Below are 20966 nucleotides of genomic sequence, written 5' to 3'. Positions count from 1 at the left end.
GCCTTCTACACTTTCACCCTAGAACATGTCTTGACCACTAATACACCCCCATACCATCACACATGCTGCCTTTTACACTTTCACCCTAGAACATGTCTTGACCACTAATACACCCCCATACCATCACACATGCTGCCTTTTACACTTTCACCCTAGAACATGTCTTGACCACTAATACACCCCCATACCATCACACATGCTGCCTTTTACACTTTCACCCTAGAACATGTCTTGACCACTAATACACCCCCATACCATCACACCTTTTACACTTTCACCCTAGAACATGTCTTGACCACTAATACACCCCCATACCATCACACATGCTGCCTTCTACACTTTCACCCTAGAACATGTCTTGACCACTAATACACCCCCATACCATCACACCTTTTACACTTTCACCCTAGAACATGTCTTGACCACTAATACACCCCCATACCATCACACATGCTGCCTTCTACACTTTCACCCTAGAACATGTCTTGACCACTAATACACCCCCATACCATCACACCTTTTACACTTTCACCCTAGAACATGTCTTGACCACTAATACACCCCCATACCATCACACATGCTGCCTTCTACACTTTCACCCTAGAACATGTCTTGACCACTAATACACCCCCATACCATCACACATGCTGCCTTCTACACTTTCACCCTAGAACATGTCTTGACCACTAATACACCCCCATACCATCACACCTTTTACACTTTCACCCTAGAACATGTCTTGACCACTAATACACCCCCATACCATCACACATGCTGCCTCTTACACTTTCACCCTAGAACATGTCTTGACCACTAATACACCCCCATACCATCACACATGCTGCCTTTTACACTTTCACCCTAGAACATGTGTTGACCACTAATACACCCCCATACCATCACACATGCTGCCTACTACACTTTCACCCTAGAACATGTCTTGACCACTAATACACCCCCATACCACCACACATGCTGCCTTTTACACTTTCACCCTAGAACATGTCTTGACCACTAATACACCCCCATACCATCACACATGCTGCCTCTTACACTTTCACCCTAGAACATGTCTTGACCACTAATACACCCCCATACCATCACACATGCTGCCTTTTACACTTTCACCCTAGAACATGTCTTGACCACTAATACACCCCCATACCATCACACCTTTTACACTTTCACCCTAGAACAGGGGTCGGCAACCTTTACCACTCAAAGAGCCATTTTGGCAAGTTTCACAAATTAAAGAAAGTAATGGGAGCCACAAAAAATTTTTTTAAATTTAAAATGAAAAACACCGCATACAAAGCTTAAATGCTTTGTGCTATGTTAACCAGGGGTCTCAGACACACGCACCGGCACGCACTTTCATGTGGAAATTTGATGTTAGTGCGGCCCGCGAGTTTTGAATGAATGGCGCTTGATAGCGTCATACTTGCCAACCCTCTCATTTTTCCCGGGAGACTCCCGAATATCAGAGTGTGATGGCCCTGCATTTGGCGCCCTCTACAGTCTGCCCTATCAGTGTACCTGTTCGACCACACGTAGAATGCAGCTTCAGCTTGCTCACGTAAGTGACAGCAAGGCGTACTAACTCAGCAGCCACACATCTTACACTGACGGTACCAATACCCAGAATCCCATGCAGCCCTAACTCTTCCGCTCAACCAACGCACGGAGAGGGGGGGGGGGGGGGGTTGATGTGTGGGGGGATTTGGTGGTAGCGGGGGTGTATAATGTAGACCGGAAGAGTTAGGGCTGAATGGGATTCTGGGTATTTGTTGTGTTGTGTTTATGTTGTGTTACGGTGGGATGTTCTCCAGAAATGTGTTTTTCATTCTTTTTTGGTGTGGGTTCACAGTGTGGCGCATATTTGTAACGTAACAATGTTAAAGTTGTTTGATACGGCTACCGTCAGTGTAAGCTGTGTGGCTGATGAGTAAGTATGCTTTGCTGTCTCCTGTGTGTGCAAGTAATAACACCATGTGGCTGGACTGGCACGCTGTATGTAAATGCTATAGAGGACAATTACTGCAGTGCAATTAGGCCACGCCCTTTATTTAGTCATTAGAGTGGAAATATGATTATTTTTACCCTGGGAGTAATCTATGAGGGACACTGAGATCCATAAATCTCCTGGGAAAATCGGGGGTGTCGGCATGTATGTAGCTGAGCCGCATCAGAGTGGTCAAGGAGCCGCGGGTTGCCGACCCCTGCCCTAGAACAATCCGGGTGGTTCTTTTCCTCTTTGGTCCGGAGGACACGACATCCACAGTTTCCAAAAACAATTAGAAATGTGGACTCGTCAGACCACAGAACACTTTTCCACTTTGCATGAGTCCATCTTAGATGAGCTCAGGCCCAGAGAAGCCCACGGCGTTTCTGGGTGTTGTTGATAAACGCTTTTGGCCTTGCATAGGAGAGTTTTAACTTGCACTTACAGATGGAAACGGGGTTGTAGTAATAATGAGTTGTTCAATAGTTTGACCTTGTGTGGTGTGTGTTGACTTTGACCTTGTGGTGTGTGTTGACATTGTGTGGTGTGTGGTGTGCACACAGAAGAAGACCCTGAGGGAGCAATGGCTGATGGATGGTGTGAGTCCACAGTCCAGAGAGGAAGAGGAGGCGAGCAGGCTGCAGGCGCAGGATGAGCAGCAGCAAAGTCAGCGGCTGCAGACTCACATTGACAGGTGAGGACCGTCAACGCTCAGCATTCTCCACATGGCAGCAAATGGAACTTTATTGACACTTTAAAGTCCTTCTCTGCAAATATTTAGTTTTTATTTGATTATCATTGAGAGCATAACCTTCCATGTCTCACTCATGATGCTGCCTGCTGCCACCTAGTGCTGTGGAAGACTATTACATCTTTATTAAGACTATTACATCTTTATTAAGACTATTACATCTTTATTAAGACTATTACATCTTTATTAAACATGACTTTATAAGAGTATTACATGTTTATTAAACATGACTTTATAAGAGTATTACATGTTTATTAAACATGACTTTATAAGAGTATTACATGTTTATTAAACATGACTTTATAAGAGTATTACATGTTTATTAAACATGACTTTATAAGAGTATTACATGTTTATTAAACATGACTTTATAAGAGTATTACATGTTTATTAAACATGACTTTATAAGAGTATTACATGTTTATTAAACATGACTTTATAAGAGTATTACATGTTTATTAAACATGACTTTATAAGAGTATTACATGTTTATTAAACATGACTTTATAAGAGTATTACATGTTTATTAAACATGACTTTATAAGAGTATTACATGTTTATTAAACATGACTTTATAAGAGTATTACATGTTTATTAAACATGACTTTATAAGAGTATTACATGTTTATTAAACATGACTTTATAAGAGTATTACATCTTTATTAAACATGACTTTATAAGAGTATTACATGTTTATTAAACATGACTTTATAAGAGTATTACATGTTTATTAAACATGACTTTATAAGAGTATTACATGTTTATTAAACATGACTTTATAAGAGTTTTACATGTTTATTAAACATGACTTTATAAGAGTATTACATGTTTATTAAACATGACTTTATAAGAGTATTACATCTTTATTAAACATGACTTTATAAGAGTATTACATGTTTATTAAACATGACTTTATAAGAGTATTACATGTTTATTAAACATGACTTTATAAGAGTATTACATGTTTATTAAACATGACTTTATAAGAGTATTACATCTTTATTAAACATGACTTTATAAGAGTATTACATGTTTATTAAACATGACTTTATAAGAGTATTACATGTTTATTAAACATGACTTTATAAGAGTATTACATGTTTATTAAACATGACTTTATAAGAGTATTACATGTTTATTAAACATGACTTTATAAGAGTATTACATGTTTATTAAACATGACTTTATAAGAGTATTACATGTTTATTAAACATGACTTTATAAGAGTATTACATGTTTATTAAACATGACTTTATAAGAGTATTACATGTTTATTAAACATGACTTTATAAGAGTATTACATGTTTATTAAACATGACTTTATAAGAGTATTACATGTTTATTAAACATGACTTTATAAGAGTATTACATGTTTATTAAACATGACTTTATAAGAGTATTACATGTTTATTAGACATGACTTTATAAGAGTATTACATGTTTATTAGACATGACTTTATAAGAGTATTACATGTTTATTAGACATGACTTTATAAGAGTATTACATGTTTATTAGACATGACTTTATAAGAGTATTACATGTTTATTAAACATGACTTTATAAGAGTATTACATGTTTATTAGACATGACTTTATAAGAGTATTACATGTTTATTAAACATGACTTTATAAGAGTATTACATGTTTATTAAACATGACTTTATAAGAGTATTACATGTTTATTAAACATGACTTTATAAGAGTATTACATGTTTATTAAACATGACTTTATAAGAGTATTACATGTTTATTAAACATGACTTTATAAGAGTATTACATGTTTATTAAACATGACTTTATAAGAGTATTACATGTTTATTAAACATGACTTTATAAGAGTATTACATGTTTATTAAACATGACTTTATAAGAGTATTACATGTTTATTAAACATGACTTTATAAGAGTATTACATGTTTATTAGACATGACTTTATAAGAGTATTACATGTTTATTAGACATGACTTTATAAGAGTATTACATGTTTATTAGACATGACTTTATAAGAGTATTACATGTTTATTAGACATGACTTTATAAGAGTATTACATGTTTATTAGACATGACTTTATAAGAGTATTACATGTTTATTAGACATGACTTTATAAGAGTATTACATGTTTATTAGACATGACTTTATAAGAGTATTACATGTTTATTAGACATGACTTTATAAGAGTATTACATGTTTATTAAACATGACTTTATAAGAGTATTACATGTTTGCCCATTATTGGCTTGCAAAAATAGATTTTATTGAGTAATGTGAAGAAGTCCTTAAATCATAATATGACATCATTATTGTTATCATAATATTAGTAGGTCTACTAGTATAGGACTGGTCAACAAAATATTAAAATCATTTAACAATACTCTTTTAAAAATCATGAATATGTAAGAAATGCTTCATAAAGTGTAAGAAATGAGTGCAAAGTGTGAAAAAGTCAACATAGAGAAGAAGTATCTTCTGCAGGTTTAATGGCAGGAAGTAACGTCTGTGTAACATGAATTATTATTATTTAACTATGGAAAGGAATTTTTGTTATGTAGTAATTGTTTAAATATTATTAATATATCGGTCGATATTAATCACTATTGACATTTTTCTGACTTATGTAATGAGCGTGCTCGCTCACCTCAGTGTCATATATTTTGCTATCTCACTAATGCTAACTGTTAGCGTTGGCATAGTACTGTTAGCATGCTAGCTTGCTTTTTTTTAGCTTATTTTGCTGGTATTTCTTGGTACTTACCTAGCCGGCCTGCTAACTGCTAACATCGTAGCTTCTTCAGAATTCACACAACATTTCCAGCAAAAATGTCAAGTTGTACTTTTTTGAGCAAGAAGTGTAAACACGATGTGCTAATTGGTTGCTAAAGTGGAAGTGTAAAGAAGATGTGCTAATTGGTTGCTAAAGTGGAAGTGTAAAGAAGATGTGCTAATTGGTTGCTAAAGTGCTGTTTTGCTGAGCAGGATGGAGAAGGAGATGGAGGCCTTAGAAGCGGAGGAGCTCAACATCTCCACCAAAGAGGACTTTGTGCTGAAGAGACTAAAAGAGGTGGAGAGGACTGCCCAGGACATCATCAGGGTAGGGTGAAAGATTCTCGCTAACATGTTTCTTAGGTACATACCTTTTACATTCATATATTTTATATAATGTTTTCTTGCTGGTATGCTAACTGTTAACATGCTAACATTAGCATGTTTTTTTAAGCAAATTTTGCAGAATACATCAAAGAATAATATATTTTGCTACTTGATGCTATCTTGCTAACATGTTTCTTAGTACCTTTTAGATTCATATATTTTACCTAATGTTATCTTGCCAGCATGCTAACTTAACATGCTATCATTAGCATGTTTTTTTAAGCACATTTTGCAGAATACATCAAAGAATAATATATTTTGCTACTTGATGCTATCTTGCTAACATGTTTCTTAGTACCTTTTAGATTCATATATTTTACCTAATGTTATCTTGCCAGCATGCTAACTTAACATGCTATCATTAGCATGTTTTTTTAAGCACATTTTGCAGAATACACCAAAGAGGGATATATTTTGCTACTTGATGCTATCTTGCTAACATGTTTCTTCAGTACATACCATTTAGATTCATATATTTTACCTAATGTTATCTTGCCAGCATGCTAACTTAACATGCTATCATTAGCATGTTTTTTTAAGCACATTTTGCAGAATACACCAAAGAGGGATATATTTTGCTACTTTACGCTATCTTGCTAACATGTTTCTTAGTACCTTTTAGATTCATATATTTTACCTAATGTTATCTTGCCAATATGCTAACTGTTTAACATGCTAAGATTAGCATGTTTTTTTAAGCATATTTTGCAGAATACACCAAAGAGGGATATATTTTGCTACTTTACGCTATCTTGCTAACATGTTTCTTCAGTATATACCTTTTAGATTCATATATTTTACCTAATGTTATCTTGCCAGTATGCTAATTGCTAACATGCTAACATTAGCATGTTTTTTTTAAGCATATTTTGCAGAATACACCAAAGAGGGATATATTTTGCTACTTAATGCTATCTTGCTAACATGTTTCTTAGTACCTTTTAGATTCATATATTTTACCTAATGTTATCTTGCCAATATGCTAACTGTTAACATGCTAACATTAGCATGTTTTTTTAAGCACATTTTGCAGAATACACCAAAGAGGGATATATTTTGCTACTTGATGCTATCTTGCTAACATGTTTCTTAGTACCTTTTAGATTCATATATTTTACCTAATGTTATCTTGCCAGCATGCTAACTTAACATGCTATCATTAGCATGTTTTTTTAAGCACATTTTGCAGAATACACCAAAGAGGGATATATTTTGCTACTTGATGCTATCTTGCTAACATGTTTCTTCAGTATATACCTTTTAGATTAATATATTTTACCTAATGTTATCTTGCCAGCATGCTAACTTAACATGCTAACATTAGCATGTTTTTTTAAGCACATTTTGCAGAACACACCAAAGAGGGATATATTTTGCTACTTAATGCTATCTTGCTAACATGTTTCTTAGTACCTTTTAGATTCATATATTTTACCTAATGTTATCTTGCCAATATGCTAACTGTTAACATGCTAACATTAGCATGTTTTTTTAAACACATTTTGCAGAATACACCAAAGAGTAATATATTTTGCTCCTTGATGCTATCTTGCTAACACGTTTCTTCAGTATATACCTTTTAGATTCATATATTTTACCTAATGTTATCTTGCCAATATGCTAACTGTTAACATGCTAACATTAGCATGTTTTTTTAAGCACATTTGGCAGAATACACCAAAGAGTAATATATTTTGCTACTTGATGCTATCTTGCTAACATGTTTCTTCAGTATATACCTTTTAGACTCATATATTTTATCTAATGTTAGCATGTTAACAGTTAGCATGCTGGCAAGATAACATTATAATGTTATCTTGCCAGCATGCTAACTGTTAACATGCTAACATTAGCATGTTTTTAAGCACATTTTGCAGAATACACCAAAGAGTAATATATTTTGCTACCTGATGCTATCTTGCTAACATGTTCCTTTAGATTCATATATTTTACCTAATGTTATCTGGCCAGTATGCTAACTGCTAACATGCTATTATTAGCATGTTTTTTATTTATTTGTTATTTTTAGCAAATTTTGCAGAATACACCAAGTATTATATTTTTCTACCTGATGCTACCTTGCTAACATGTTAGCACATGGGCATTTCAGCCATTTTTACGTCATGTTCTTCATCATCAATATTCCAACATGAATTGTGCCTTTGAAGATTCCTGCAAGGTTTCAGTTCGTCCTCACATAAACACACATCAACATGTTTGAAGTAGTGTGAGTACAACACCAAGTATCGCAGCATTTGTCCTCCCGCTAGCAGCGTTAGCATGCGGGTGTTGTGCGGCGTGGGCGTGAAGTGGCGAGTGACTCACTGACGCCTGGTTTTGAAGATGAGGAGCTGACAACTAATGACTGGGCAAGAAGTACTACACAAGTGGATACTAAGTACTACACAAGTGGATACTAAGTACTAGAAAAGTGGGATACCACTTTGATATCGCACCACTGTGTCTTTAAATGTAGGAGCTCAAAGCAGACGTCCACACGGGTAAGTCCATGTCTTTCTTCTCATACTCTGAGATATTGTCATTATTAACAAAGTAATACCATGCAGTATTTAAATATTACTACCTCTGTGTTTAATGCTATTATTCTATACAGCATGATTGTATTCCTTAACCATGTGTGAGCAACATCCAAGTCATAAACATGCAGTAACTGTCAATTAATGCTATTATTACAGCATGATTGTATTCCTTAAAGGCCTACTGAAATGAATTGTTTTTATTTAAACGGGGATAGCAGATCTATTCTATGTGTCATACTTGATCATTTCGCGATATTGCCATATTTTTGCTGAAAGGATTTAGTATAGAACAACGACGATAAAGATTGCAACTTTTGGTATCTGATAAAAAAAGGCTTGCCCCTACCGGAAGTAGCGTGACGTAGTCAGTTGAACATATACGCAAAGTTCCCTATTGTTTACAATGATGGCCGCATGAAGTGAGAGAGATTCGGACCGAGAAAGCGACAATTTCCCCATTAATTTGAGCGAGGATGAAAGATTTGTGGATGAGTAAAGTGCAAGTGAAGGACTAGTGGGGAGTTGAAGCTATTCAGATAGGGAAGATGCTGTGAGAGTGACCTGATATTCAGCTGGGAATGACTACAACAGTAAATAAACACAAGACATATATATACTCTATTAGCCACAACACAACCAGGCTTATATTTAATATGCCACAAATTAATCCTGCATAAAAACACCTACGTGTTTGTTATGCTAGCTCCTAGCTCCTCTGCTAGCTCCTAGCTCCATAGAACACGCCAATACAATTCAAACACCTGATCAACACACACAATCACTCAGCCCAAAAGACCGTTCACCTAACCCAAGGTTCATAAAGCTTATATATTTTTAAAAAGTTACGTACATATGCAAAAAAAAGTTGCGCACATACGGTCAAGCGATCAAATGTTTAGAAGCCAAAGCTGCATACTCACAGTAGCACGTCTGCGTCTTTGTCATCCAAATCAAAGTAATCCTGGTAAGAGTCTGTGTTGTCCCAGTTCTCTACAGGCGTCTGTGTATCCAAGTCAAAAGTCCTCCTGGTTAGAGTCTCTGTTATCCGAGTTCTTCCATCTTGACTGCATCTTTCGGGAATGTAAACAAAGAAGTGTACTGTTGTTGCTGACTACGTTCAAAAAATACGTCCATTTCGCACCGACAACTTTCTTCTTTGCTTGCTCAGCTTCCTTCTCCATAATGCAATGAACATGATTGCAACAGATTCACCAACACAGATGTCCAGAATCACGTGGAATTATGAAATGAAAACAGAGCTTTTTCGTATTGGCTTCAATGTGGAAGGCATACCCGTGTTCGCCGGTCTACGTCACGCGCATACGTCATCCTCAGAGGCGTTTCCAACCGGAAGTTTAGCGGCAAATTTAAAATGTCACTTTATAAGTTAACCCGGCCGTATTGGCATGTGTTGCAATGTTAAGATTTCATCATTGATATATAAACTATCAGACTGCGTGGTCGCTAGTAGTGGCTTTCAGTAGGCCTTTAACCATGTGTGAGCATCATCCAAGTCATAAACATGCACTAAATGTCAATTAATGCTATTATTCTATACAGCATGATTGTATTCCTTAACCATGTGTGAGCATCATCCAAGTCATAAACATGCAGTAAAAGGCAGTAATAGAACATAAAGTGTCATATTAGTGTTGTTTACTCAGTGTTGTATGAGTTCCAAATATGAGCTGCTATAACACATAAAAGCTGGAATATTAAGTGTGTTCATGACAGCAAAGGCTTTGTTTGTTGCAACTTGACAATAAATATTGACTTCAATGTTATGTCAAATAATGAATTCAATTCAAGATCTATTTAAAGATCTCAAAATAATCATCATAAACACTTCAATGTTTGTATTATGATGAATGTGAGCATGCATATATTGATGTACTTCAGTGTGACGTCATGTCATGAGTGACATGTGTCGACGTAATGTCAACATTACGTCATATAATAAATGTAATACTTTCATTTCTCATTAAATGTCATTTGTAACTCAATGTGGCTTCAACAAAATATAGTGTGCAACATTATTGGCAGTTAAAAGTTTTATTTGTAACAAAATATCATGTAAAATATCATTTGTAACTAAATGTCATTTGTAACTAAATGTCATGTACAGTCAAAAGGAATTTGTTTTAAAAAAAAAGAAGTAATTTTAGCATTATATAATATATATAATGTAATAAAGTGTAACACAGTGTGATATAAACTATAGTTTGTAACCAAATAAAATGTAATATGTAACTAAATGTAATTATGTACAAACCCATTAAACATCATTTTTAACAAGGAAGTCATAAAGTGATGTGATGATGTCATACATGTGATGATGTCATACATGTGATGATGTCATACACGCCAACATCAATATTACAATACGTGACTTCTTCTATTGTTTGTTTTTCAAAGCGCTTTGTTTCCTTCTCAGATGTGACAAACACTTGTGGCCGAGTGTACCTGACACCTCCAGGTCCTGACACACCTCCACCAAGTCCTGACACACCTCCACCAAGTCCTGACACACCTCCACCAAGTCCTGACACACCTCCACCAAGTCCTGAAGAAGAACAACTAGGTACCAACAGCAATAATCCACAGCTTCTGTTTGGTTCCCAGCAGCCACTAGAGCAGTGCTTCTTAACCTTGTTGGAGGCACTGAAGCCCAGCAGTTTCATACGCACATTCACCCAACCCTTGTAAAATAAAACATTTTTTTCTTAATTTAATCTTAATTCATAAATAGTAATCATTAAAGTATGTTATTATATTAAAGAAATACTATGTGTTACAAACAGAACGTTGTACACATGATCCCAAGTTTACATCTCATTGTGCAACATGTGAAGGTTTTAGTGGGAACTAAATGCAATATCGGAAAGGTGTACAAATCCCATGCTGTCATTTGATAATAATAATAAAACATGTAACTTGGTATTTAGTCAGGTTTGGGACAGGTGTGCTGCAGGTGTGGCCACAGTGTGCACATCTGACGTCGCTCATATGTGCTCCGCTGAAGGAGTTCTTGCGTTTGCTCATGGAAAATTAGAGGGAACATTGTTTGGGGGTATCCACGATACGCCGATAGGGAGAAGTTTTATTTACACGATGTCAGGCTTGGGCGAATGAAGGGACTCAGATGCAGAGAGGGGAGGTTCTAAATAAGGCTTTTATTTTGAAAATAACGCTTAACCTCCAGAGCAGAAAACATACAATCAATCAATCAATCAATGTTTATTTATATAGCCCTAAATCACAAGTGTCTCAAAGGGCTGTACAAGCCACAACGACATCCTCGGTACAGAGCCCACATACAGGCAAGGAAAAACTCACCCCAGTGGGACGTCGGTGAATGACTATGAGAAACCTTGGAGAGGACCGCATATGTGGGTAACCCCCCCCCCCCCCCTTTAGGGGGAGACCGAAAGCAACGGATGTCGAGTGGGTCTGACATAACATTGTGAAAGTCCAGTCCACAGTGGATCCAACACATCAGCGGGAGTCCAGTCCACAGCGGGGCCAACAGGAAACCATCCCGAGCGGAGACGGGTCAGCAGCGCAGAGATGTCCCCAACCGATGCACAGGCTAGTGGTCCACCCGGGGTCCCGGCTCTGGACAGCCAGCACTTCATCCATGGCCACCGGACCTATGCAACTCCCCCTCGCAAGGGACAGGGGAGAAGAGGAGAGAAGAAAAGAAACGGCAGATCAACTGGTCTAAAAAAGGGGGGGTCTATTTAAAGGCTAGATTATACAAATGAGTTTTAAGATGGGACTTAAATGCTTCTACTGAGGTAGCATCTCTAACTGTTACCGGGAGGGCATTCCAGAGTACTGGAGCCCGAATAGAAAACGCTCTATAGCCCGCAGACTTTTTTTTGGCTCTGGGAATCACTAATAAGCCGGAGTTCTTTGAAGGCAGATTTCTTGTCGGGACATATGGTACAATACAATCGGCGAGATAGGCTGGAGCTAAACCGTGTAATATTTTATACGTAAGTAGTAAAACCTTAAAGTCGCATCTTAAGTGCACAGGAAGCCAGTGCAGGTGAGCCAGTATAGGTATATATATGTATGTATATATGTATATAAAGGTATATACAGTATAGGCGTAATATGATCAAACTTTCTTGTTTTTGTCAAAAGCCTTGCAGCCGCATTTTGTACCAACTGTAATCTTTTAATGCTAGACATAGGGAGACCCCAAAATAATACGTTACAGTAATCGAGACGAGACGTAACGAACGCATGAATAATGATCTCAGCGTCGCTAGTGGACAAGATGGAACGAATTTTAGCGATATTACGGAGATGAAAGAAGGCCGTTTTAGTAACACTCTTAATGTGTGACTCAAAGGAGAGAGTTGTTTTAGTAACACTCTTAATGTGTGACTCAAAGGAGAGAGTTGTTTTAGTAACACTCTTAATGTGTGACTCAAACGAGAGAGTTGTTTTAGTAACACTCTTAATGTGTGACTCAAAGGAGAGAGTTGTTTTAGTAACACTCTTAATGTGCGACTCAAAGGAGAGAGTTGTTTTAGTAACACTCTTAATGTGTGACTCAAACGAGAGAGTTGGGTGGAAGATAATACCCAGATTCTTTACCGAGTCGCCTTGCGTAATTGTGTAATTGTTTGGTTGTCAAATGTTAAGGTGGTATTATCACTATGAGGTTCTATGATATCAAAAAACTTTTCCAAAAAAGGGAAAGAACCAAAAAATCACTCCAACGGACGAATAGACAAAAATAAGACAAATATAACTAGCAACGAATCTGCTATAAAAAACTTGAACAAAAAGCGCTCCAAACGGAGGAAGAAATAAAGGACTATCAAAACTTACTACTCTCACAATTATTCTAACATTTATATAAACAAAAATCACTCAAACTTTGAGGAAGGAAATAATTAAAGAAAAATCATAACTCACCACTGCGGTTGAAAAAGGTTAAATAAGAAAAGTCGCTCTAAGGGAGGAAAAGGTTAACTCCAAATGACAGCTTGAAAAACTCTGGGTAAACAAACGTGGTCGTGGGACGAGGCAAGACAAGAACATGAACTAGGATGCAAGACAAGAACATGAACTAGGATGCAAGACAGGCACGAAGGATCGAGACAATCTGGCACAGAACAAGGAGAGGGATGGGCTTATATGGAACATGAGGGTAATGGGATACAGGTGGAGACAATCAAGGGTCAGGGATGACGTCAGACTGGTGACACAAGAGGAAGGGCCCGTGATCTGAAACAAGAGGAGTTGCTTTTCAAAATAATACATGCAAATCACAAGACAGAAAACCAAGACAAGACTCTCCTCACCGCGGTGTGACACACGATGAGTCTGGTGTTTATTGACCTTTGCAGCGGAGGCTCCGCCGAACCCCTGAAGCCGACTTGCCGAAGCCCTAGGAACCCATCGAACCCAGGTTAAGAACCACTGCTCTAGACATTGAAACCATGTTGCTTACACATCATGTTGTTTTGACCTGACTCATAAACAACCTGGCAAAGTACACAAGCAGTGAAGTTGTCAGGTTGTGTAAAAGCTAAATAAAAAGAGAATACAACAAATCCTTTTCAACTTATATTCAATTGAATAGACTGCAAAGACAAGATATTTCATGTTCACACTGAGAAACTTTCTTCTTTTTTGCAAATAGTCATGAAGTTAGAATTTAATGGCAGCAACACATGTCAAAAAAGCAATTTTTACCACTGTGTTACATGGCCTTTCCTTTTAACAACACTCAGTAAAGGTTTGGGAAGTGAGGAGACACATTTTGGAAGTGGAATTCTTTCCCATTCTTGCTTGATGTACAGCTTAAGTTGTTCCTTCTCATATTTTAGCTGCCACACATCTTCAATGTCTGGACTACAGGCAGGCCAGTCTAGTACCCGCACTCTTTTACTATGAAGCCACCTTGATGTAACACGTGGCTTGGCATTGTCTTGCTGAAATAAGCAGGGGCGTCCATGGTAACAACATATGTTGCTCCAAAAGCTGTATGTACCTTTCAGCATTAATGGTGCCTTCACAGATGTGTAAGTTACCCATGTCTTGACCACTAATACACCCCCATACCATCACACATGCTGCCTTTTACACTTTCACCCTAGAACATGTCTTGACCACTAATACACCCCCATACCATCACACATGCTGCCTTTTACACTTTCACCCTAGAACATGTCTTGACTACTAATACACCCCCATACCATCACACCTTTTACACTTTCACCCTAGAACATGTCTTGACCACTAATACACCCCCATACCATCACACATGCTGCCTTTTACACTTTCACCCTAGAACATGTCTTGACCACTAATACACCCCCATACCATCACGCCTTTTACACTTTCACCCTAGAACATGTCTTGACCACTAATACACCCCCATACCATCACACATGCTGCCTCTTACACTTTCACCCTAGAACATGTCTTGACCACTAATACACCCCCATACCATCACACCTTTTACACTTTCACCCTAGAACATGTCTTGGCCACTAATACACCCCCATACCATCACACATGCTGCCTCTTACACTTTCACCCTAGAACATGTCTTGACTACTAATACACCCCCATACCATCACACCTTTTACACTTTCACCCTAGAACATGTCTTGACCACTAATACACCCCCATACCATCACACATGCTGCCTTCTACACTTTCACCCTAGAAAAGTCCCCATGCTTCTTTTCCTCTTTGATCCACAGTTTCCAAAAACAATTTGAAATGTGGACTCGTCAGACCACAGAAGACTTTTCCACTTTGCATCAGTCCATCTTAGATGAGCTCGGGCCCAGCGAAGCGTTTCTGGGTGTTGTTGATAAATGGCTGTGGCTTTGCATAGTAGAGTTTTAACTTGCACTTATAGATGTAGCGACCGACTGTAGTTACTGACAGTGGTTTTCTGAAGTGTTCCTGAGCCCATGTGGTGATATCCTTTACACACTGATGTGGCTTTTAAAAAAATGTATTTATTTATTTTTATTTTTTTTAATTAATCAATCAACAAAACAATACACAACAATACTACAACAATGCAATACAGTTCCAAAAACCAAACCGGTCCCAGCAACACTAAGAACAACAACAAACAGAACAATTGAGAGCAATTGAGGACACACAAACACGACACGGAACAATCTAAAAGTAGTGAGACAAAAATGAACATTATCGACAACAGCATCAATATTAGTAACAATTTCAAAATGGCAGTGATTAAAAAACACTCGTTGATATTATCATTACAAACATTAATAAAAAAAATAAAAATGAGAAAAGAACAATAGTGTCACAGTTGCATCACATCTCATAAGCTTGACAACACACTGTGTCCAATATTTTACACAAAGATATAATAAGTCATATTTTGGTTTATTTAATAGTTGAAACTAATTTAAATAATGGAACTTATATTCCAATATATGACTCATTATTATCTCAACTAAATGCAGTTTGTTCTACTGATATCATCGCCATAGCTTGTGTATACCAGTCAGTGTGTATGATGTGTGTGTACCAGTCAGTATGTATTATGTGTGTATACCAGTCAATATGTATTATGTGTGTACCAGTCAGTATGTATTATGTGTGTGTACCAGTCAGTATGTATTATGTGTGTATACCAGTCAGTATGTATTATGTGTGTGTACCAGTCAGTATGTATTATGTGTGTATACCAGTCAATATGTATTATGTGTGTACCAGTCAGTATGTATTATGTGTGTGTACCAGTCAGTATGTATTATGTGTGTATACCAGTCAATATGTATTATGTGTGTACCAGTCAGTATGTATTATGTGTGTGTACCAGTCAGTATGTATTATGTGTGTATACCAGTCAGTATGTATTATGTGTGTACCAGTCAGTATGTATTATGTGTGTGTACCAGTCAGTATGTATTATGTGTGTATACCAGTCAGTATGTATTATGTGTGTATACCAGTCAGTATGTATTATGTGTGTATACCAGTCAGTATGTATTATGTGTGTATACCAGTCAGTATGTATTATGTGTGTATACCAGTCAGTATGTATTATGTGTGTGTACCAGTCAGTATGTATTATGTGTGTGTACCAGTCAGTATGTATTATGTGTGTGTGTACCAGTCAGTATGTATGATGTGTGTATACCAGTCAGTATGTATTATGTGTGTATACCAGTCAGTATGTATTATGTGTGTATACCAGTCAGTATGTATTATGTGTGTATACCAGTCAGTATGTATTATGTGTGTATACCAGTCAGTATGTATTATGTGTGTATACCAGTCAGTATGTATTATGTGTGTATACCAGTCAGTATGTATTATGTGTGTATACCAGTCAGTATGTATTATGTGTGTATACCAGTCAGTATGTATTATGTGTGTGTACCAGTCAGTATGTATTATGTGTGTGTACCAGTCAGTATGTATTATGTGTGTATACCAGTCAGTATGTATTATGTGTGTATACCAGTCAGTATGTATTATGTGTGTGTACCAGTCAGTATGTATTATGTGTGTATACCAGTCAGTGTGTATTATGTGTGTGTACCAGTCAGTATGAGTTGGACTATCAACATCCATCCATTTTTTAAATATTACCCTTTTTGTTATTATGCATATTGAAAGAAATGCATTTTTACTCTTTGATGACACGTTACTAAATTGATGTAGATGCCCAAGAATACAAGTTTGCAGTGTCACTGGGATGTTTATATTAAGGAATGTGATTGCTTCTTTTGTTGTTTTCAGCCATAACTCTTTTATTCTCTGACATTCCCACAATAAATGAACAAGAGTTGCCTCACTTCATACATAACTTGCTATCTACTACAGCAATTTTAAACAGCTGAGAACAAATACAATCTATTCAAGATCTTAAATTGAGTCAGCTTATCTTTAATGCTTCTAAAGGGCTTATTGGCATTTTTCAAAATATCATTCCATGATATGTCTCTTTCATCTAAAATGTTTAAGTCCATCATCCATTTCCGAACACATGTATCATTTGCATTTCTAGTGTGGTGTTCATTTATTATTCCATAAAATAGTTTAATTAATTTCTGAAATGTATCTTGATTAAAAAGTGCATCTTCCAGTTCATGGCTATTTAAAGACATACTTTCAGAGGATATGCATTTATTTACAGCGTCTTTTAAAGAGATAACATTTAAAAAATTATTTCTGGGTACATTATATTGATCAACTAAATCATCGAACGGTTTAAAAGCGTTTTTATTAATGATATGATGAGGTTTAGTAATACCTCTGTCTTTCCATGTTGTCCATTTAACCACATTTTTATTAATGATGATATTAGGATTGTACCAAAGCGGTTGATTGACACATGTCATTGGGTTGATTCCTAGTATTTTCTGGCACAGTTTTAGAATGTTAAAGGTGGCTTCTATTGGGCTCTGCCTCAATTCATTAGCTATTTTTTAATATAATATAAGCTAAGATGTGGCTTTTTGATGCAGTAGCGCCAGAGGGATCCAAGGTGTGTAATATCATGGCTTACCTGCAGTGATTTCTCCACATTCTCTCAACCCTTTGATGATATTACGGAGCGTAGATGGTGAAATCCCTCAATTCCTTGTTGAGAAATGTTGTTCCTAAACAATTTGCTCAGGCATTTGTTGACAAAGTGGTGACCCTCGCCCCGTCCTTGTTTGTGAACGACTGAGCATTTCATGGAATCTACTTTTATACCCAATCATGGCACCCACCTTTTCCCAATTAGCCTGTTCACCTGTGGGATGTTCCAAATAAGTCTTTGATGAGCATCTCTCAACTTTATCACTCTTTTTTGCCACTTGTGCCAGCTTTTTGGAAACATGTTGCAGGCATCAAATTCCAAATGAGCTAATATTTGCAAAAAAGAACAAAGTTTCTCAGTGTGAACATGAAATATCTTGTCTTTGCAGTCTACTCAATTAAATATAAGTTGAAAAGGATTTGTTGTATTCTCTTTTTATTTACCATTTTACACAAGGTGACAACTTGACTGGTGTGTAGTTGTAGTTGTGTTTGTAAACTGACACAAAGTTGGTGCGTAACCTTGGATCACATTTCAATGTCAAATCAAGGTCAAAAGCCAACATTGGTTAAAGGTGGTGAAAAAGCAGGTAATTTCAAGGTAATGTTGGAGTTACTTGAGGTCAGGACTTAAATCAACAAGTTTTCAAGGTCTTGTTGCTGCTTTGTTGTTGCTTTAAAAAGAGGAGGATTCTGCTCCAGTCTGAAGACCTCTTCTGTACCTTGCAGCTACCTTTGCCATGGAGATCAGTGTGGAGCGGGATGCCAGGACCGGGACATGTCAGGTGGTCTCCACAGCCACCATTACCCCAGAAAGCATCAAGGGGCGGGGCTTAAAGGTGTACGACGACGGCCGCAAATCTATATTTGCTGTGAACCCGAGCGTCCAGGTTGAAGTGGACGGTGGAATGACCACCCAGCAGGCAGAGGAGCTCCTCCGCCAGGCGGCAGATGACAAGGTGCCCAGTGAAGTCCAGTACCACCGGCCGGTCTACTCCTCTGCCAGACCAAAGACACTCCAGCCAAAGTCTTTGCAGAAGATCTTACCTTGCCAACGTAGCCCAGAAGTAGCGGAAGTGACTTTCCAAAACCAGACATTCAAACTTCAGGAGACCTCGTCTCAGAGTAGCGTCCAAACTGAACCAGATCTTCACAACGCAAGTACAAGCACTCAGAACCGAGCGGTTGTGGTCTCAGTCAAAGTCCGGTCCGAAGAGAAGCCTGCAGACATGGACGGGCACAGGCAGAAATGTGAGGTTCTCTCATTGGCGGACAGCTCAGACGAGCAGGGTTGTCCCCCTGTCACCATGGTCTTTATGGGCTACCAGGACGCCCTGGATGAGGAAGACCAAGACTTCCAGGCTGAGCTGGTGGTTGTGGGAAACAGCGAGGACGAGGACGAAAACAAGGACGAGGACGACGTGAGGACTGAACAGAACGGGGAGTTCCTGTCGTACCATCCGGACGGGTACAAGAGCAAGGTGTTCCCACCGCAAGACTGGTTGAAAGGTCCCGTGGTCTGGTGCAGATCTACCACCCAAGTCCTGGATGGACCAGGAAGTCATTCAGGTCTCCACAGGCCCACTTTCACACACAAGTCAGCTCACAAGTCAACTCACATGTGATCAGTGAGTCCGTCAACAAACAGGAGTTAAATCCTACTACTACTACTACTACTACCACCACCCAAGTCCTGGACAGACCAGGAAGTCATTCAGGTCTCCGCAGGCCCACTTTCACACACAAGTCAGCTCACAAGTCAACTCACATGTGATCAGTGAGTCCGTCAACAAACAGGAGTTAAATCCTCCTCCTACTACTGCTACTACCACCACCCAAGTCCTGGACAGACCAGGAAGTCATTCAGGTCTCCACAGGCCCACTTTCACACACAAGTCAGCTCACAAGTCAACTCACATGTGATCAGTGAGTCCGTCAACAAACAGGAGATAAATCCTACTACTACTACCACTACTACTACTACTGTTACTACTACTACTACTACCACCACCATAACTACTACTACTACTACTACTACAACAACTACTACATGAAGTAGTAGCAAGAAAACTTCAAAGTAGTGGAAACTGTTGGACCACCTTTAAATCCTTTGTAACCATTTTTATTGGGGACTGCTATTATTGACAATGTATCACAGATGGCTCCACCTAGTGGTACACCAAAGAAGTCTGTATATATATACTGTGTATGGACTATCATGAATATGTACTGTATAAGGAGTATCATAAGTATGTACTGTATATGGAGTATCATGAATATGTACTGTATATGGACTATTATGACTATGTATATGGAGTATCATTGTTGATGTTTGTGCACTGTGTGTAATGTAACAGTGGACAAACATATGAAATAAACTTGTTAAGTAAAACCTCTGCTTGGTTTTTAATGAACATTTGGGCCTACTGCACTACTATGTTATCATGGTGGTACTTCCTGAAGAGGTACTGGCTAACAAAGTATTACAAGCAGTGGATGTCGCCATCCTGGCAATTCTTGCACATTTATTTAATCAACCCTCGCAATTTACGCGCACATTTGGGCCAATCCAATTTGTGTCCGAGCGTAGCTCAGACCTACTTCCTGTTCCTGTCTGCGGCGCTATGCTTTGTGGGTAATGTAGTACACTACCTGGAATACATGTATTTAACATTTATGTACCCAGGGTAAGAGCATTACAAACATGTTTTCTACTTAGAATGATGAAAAAAATGTCTTTGTGTTCTACTGAGGAGTTGTGAAGGAGATTACATGAAAAGTGCACTTGTTCACGCAGGCTGGATGAAATATATTCATGTGATCATTGAGGGGAAAATGTGTCTTTTTGTCACAATCACCTGCTCTTCATACATGTCACCTGCTCTTCATACATGTCACCTGCTCTTCATACATGTCACCTGCTCTTCATACATGTCACCTGCTCTTCACCTTCATACATGTCACCTGCTCTTCACCTTC

General features: G+C 37.8%; 1 protein-coding gene and 1 long non-coding RNA gene across 7 annotated transcripts in view; one reads left to right on the top strand and one right to left on the bottom strand.

The window, feature by feature from the left end:
* palmdb (palmdelphin b) overlaps positions 1 to 20966 on the top strand; it is a 60485-nt gene that overhangs the window by 23611 nt on the left and 15908 nt on the right. Inside the window, exons 4-8 of one of the 2 annotated variants that reach the window (XM_062021835.1) lie at positions 2566 to 2696; positions 5728 to 5842; positions 8378 to 8402; positions 10876 to 11022; positions 18717 to 19971. In XM_062021835.1, coding sequence (XP_061877819.1) covers positions 2566 to 2696; positions 5728 to 5842; positions 8378 to 8402; positions 10876 to 11022; positions 18717 to 19612 — 1314 coding nt within the window. In that variant the 3' untranslated portion in view covers positions 19613 to 19971. Of the gene's footprint in view, positions 1 to 2565; positions 2697 to 5727; positions 5843 to 8377; positions 8403 to 10875; positions 11023 to 18716; positions 19972 to 20966 lie in introns of those variants that run through there. The other variant, XM_062021832.1, reaches the window with a different exon arrangement.
* Positions 11619 to 20966, bottom strand: part of LOC133630295 (uncharacterized) — a 35745-nt gene continuing 26397 nt past the window's right edge. For all 5 annotated transcript variants that reach the window (XR_009821220.1, XR_009821221.1, XR_009821222.1 and 2 more), the window contains one exon: positions 11619 to 13848. This is a non-coding gene — a long non-coding RNA (uncharacterized LOC133630295). The remainder of the gene's footprint in view (positions 13849 to 20966) is intronic.

Source organism: Entelurus aequoreus, linkage group LG15, assembly GCF_033978785.1.
Source record: "Entelurus aequoreus isolate RoL-2023_Sb linkage group LG15, RoL_Eaeq_v1.1, whole genome shotgun sequence".
Taxonomy (NCBI): Eukaryota; Metazoa; Chordata; class Actinopteri; order Syngnathiformes; family Syngnathidae; genus Entelurus; species Entelurus aequoreus.
Note: the sequence above shows the minus strand (reverse complement) of the source record. Positions and strands in the feature narration are given on the sequence as shown.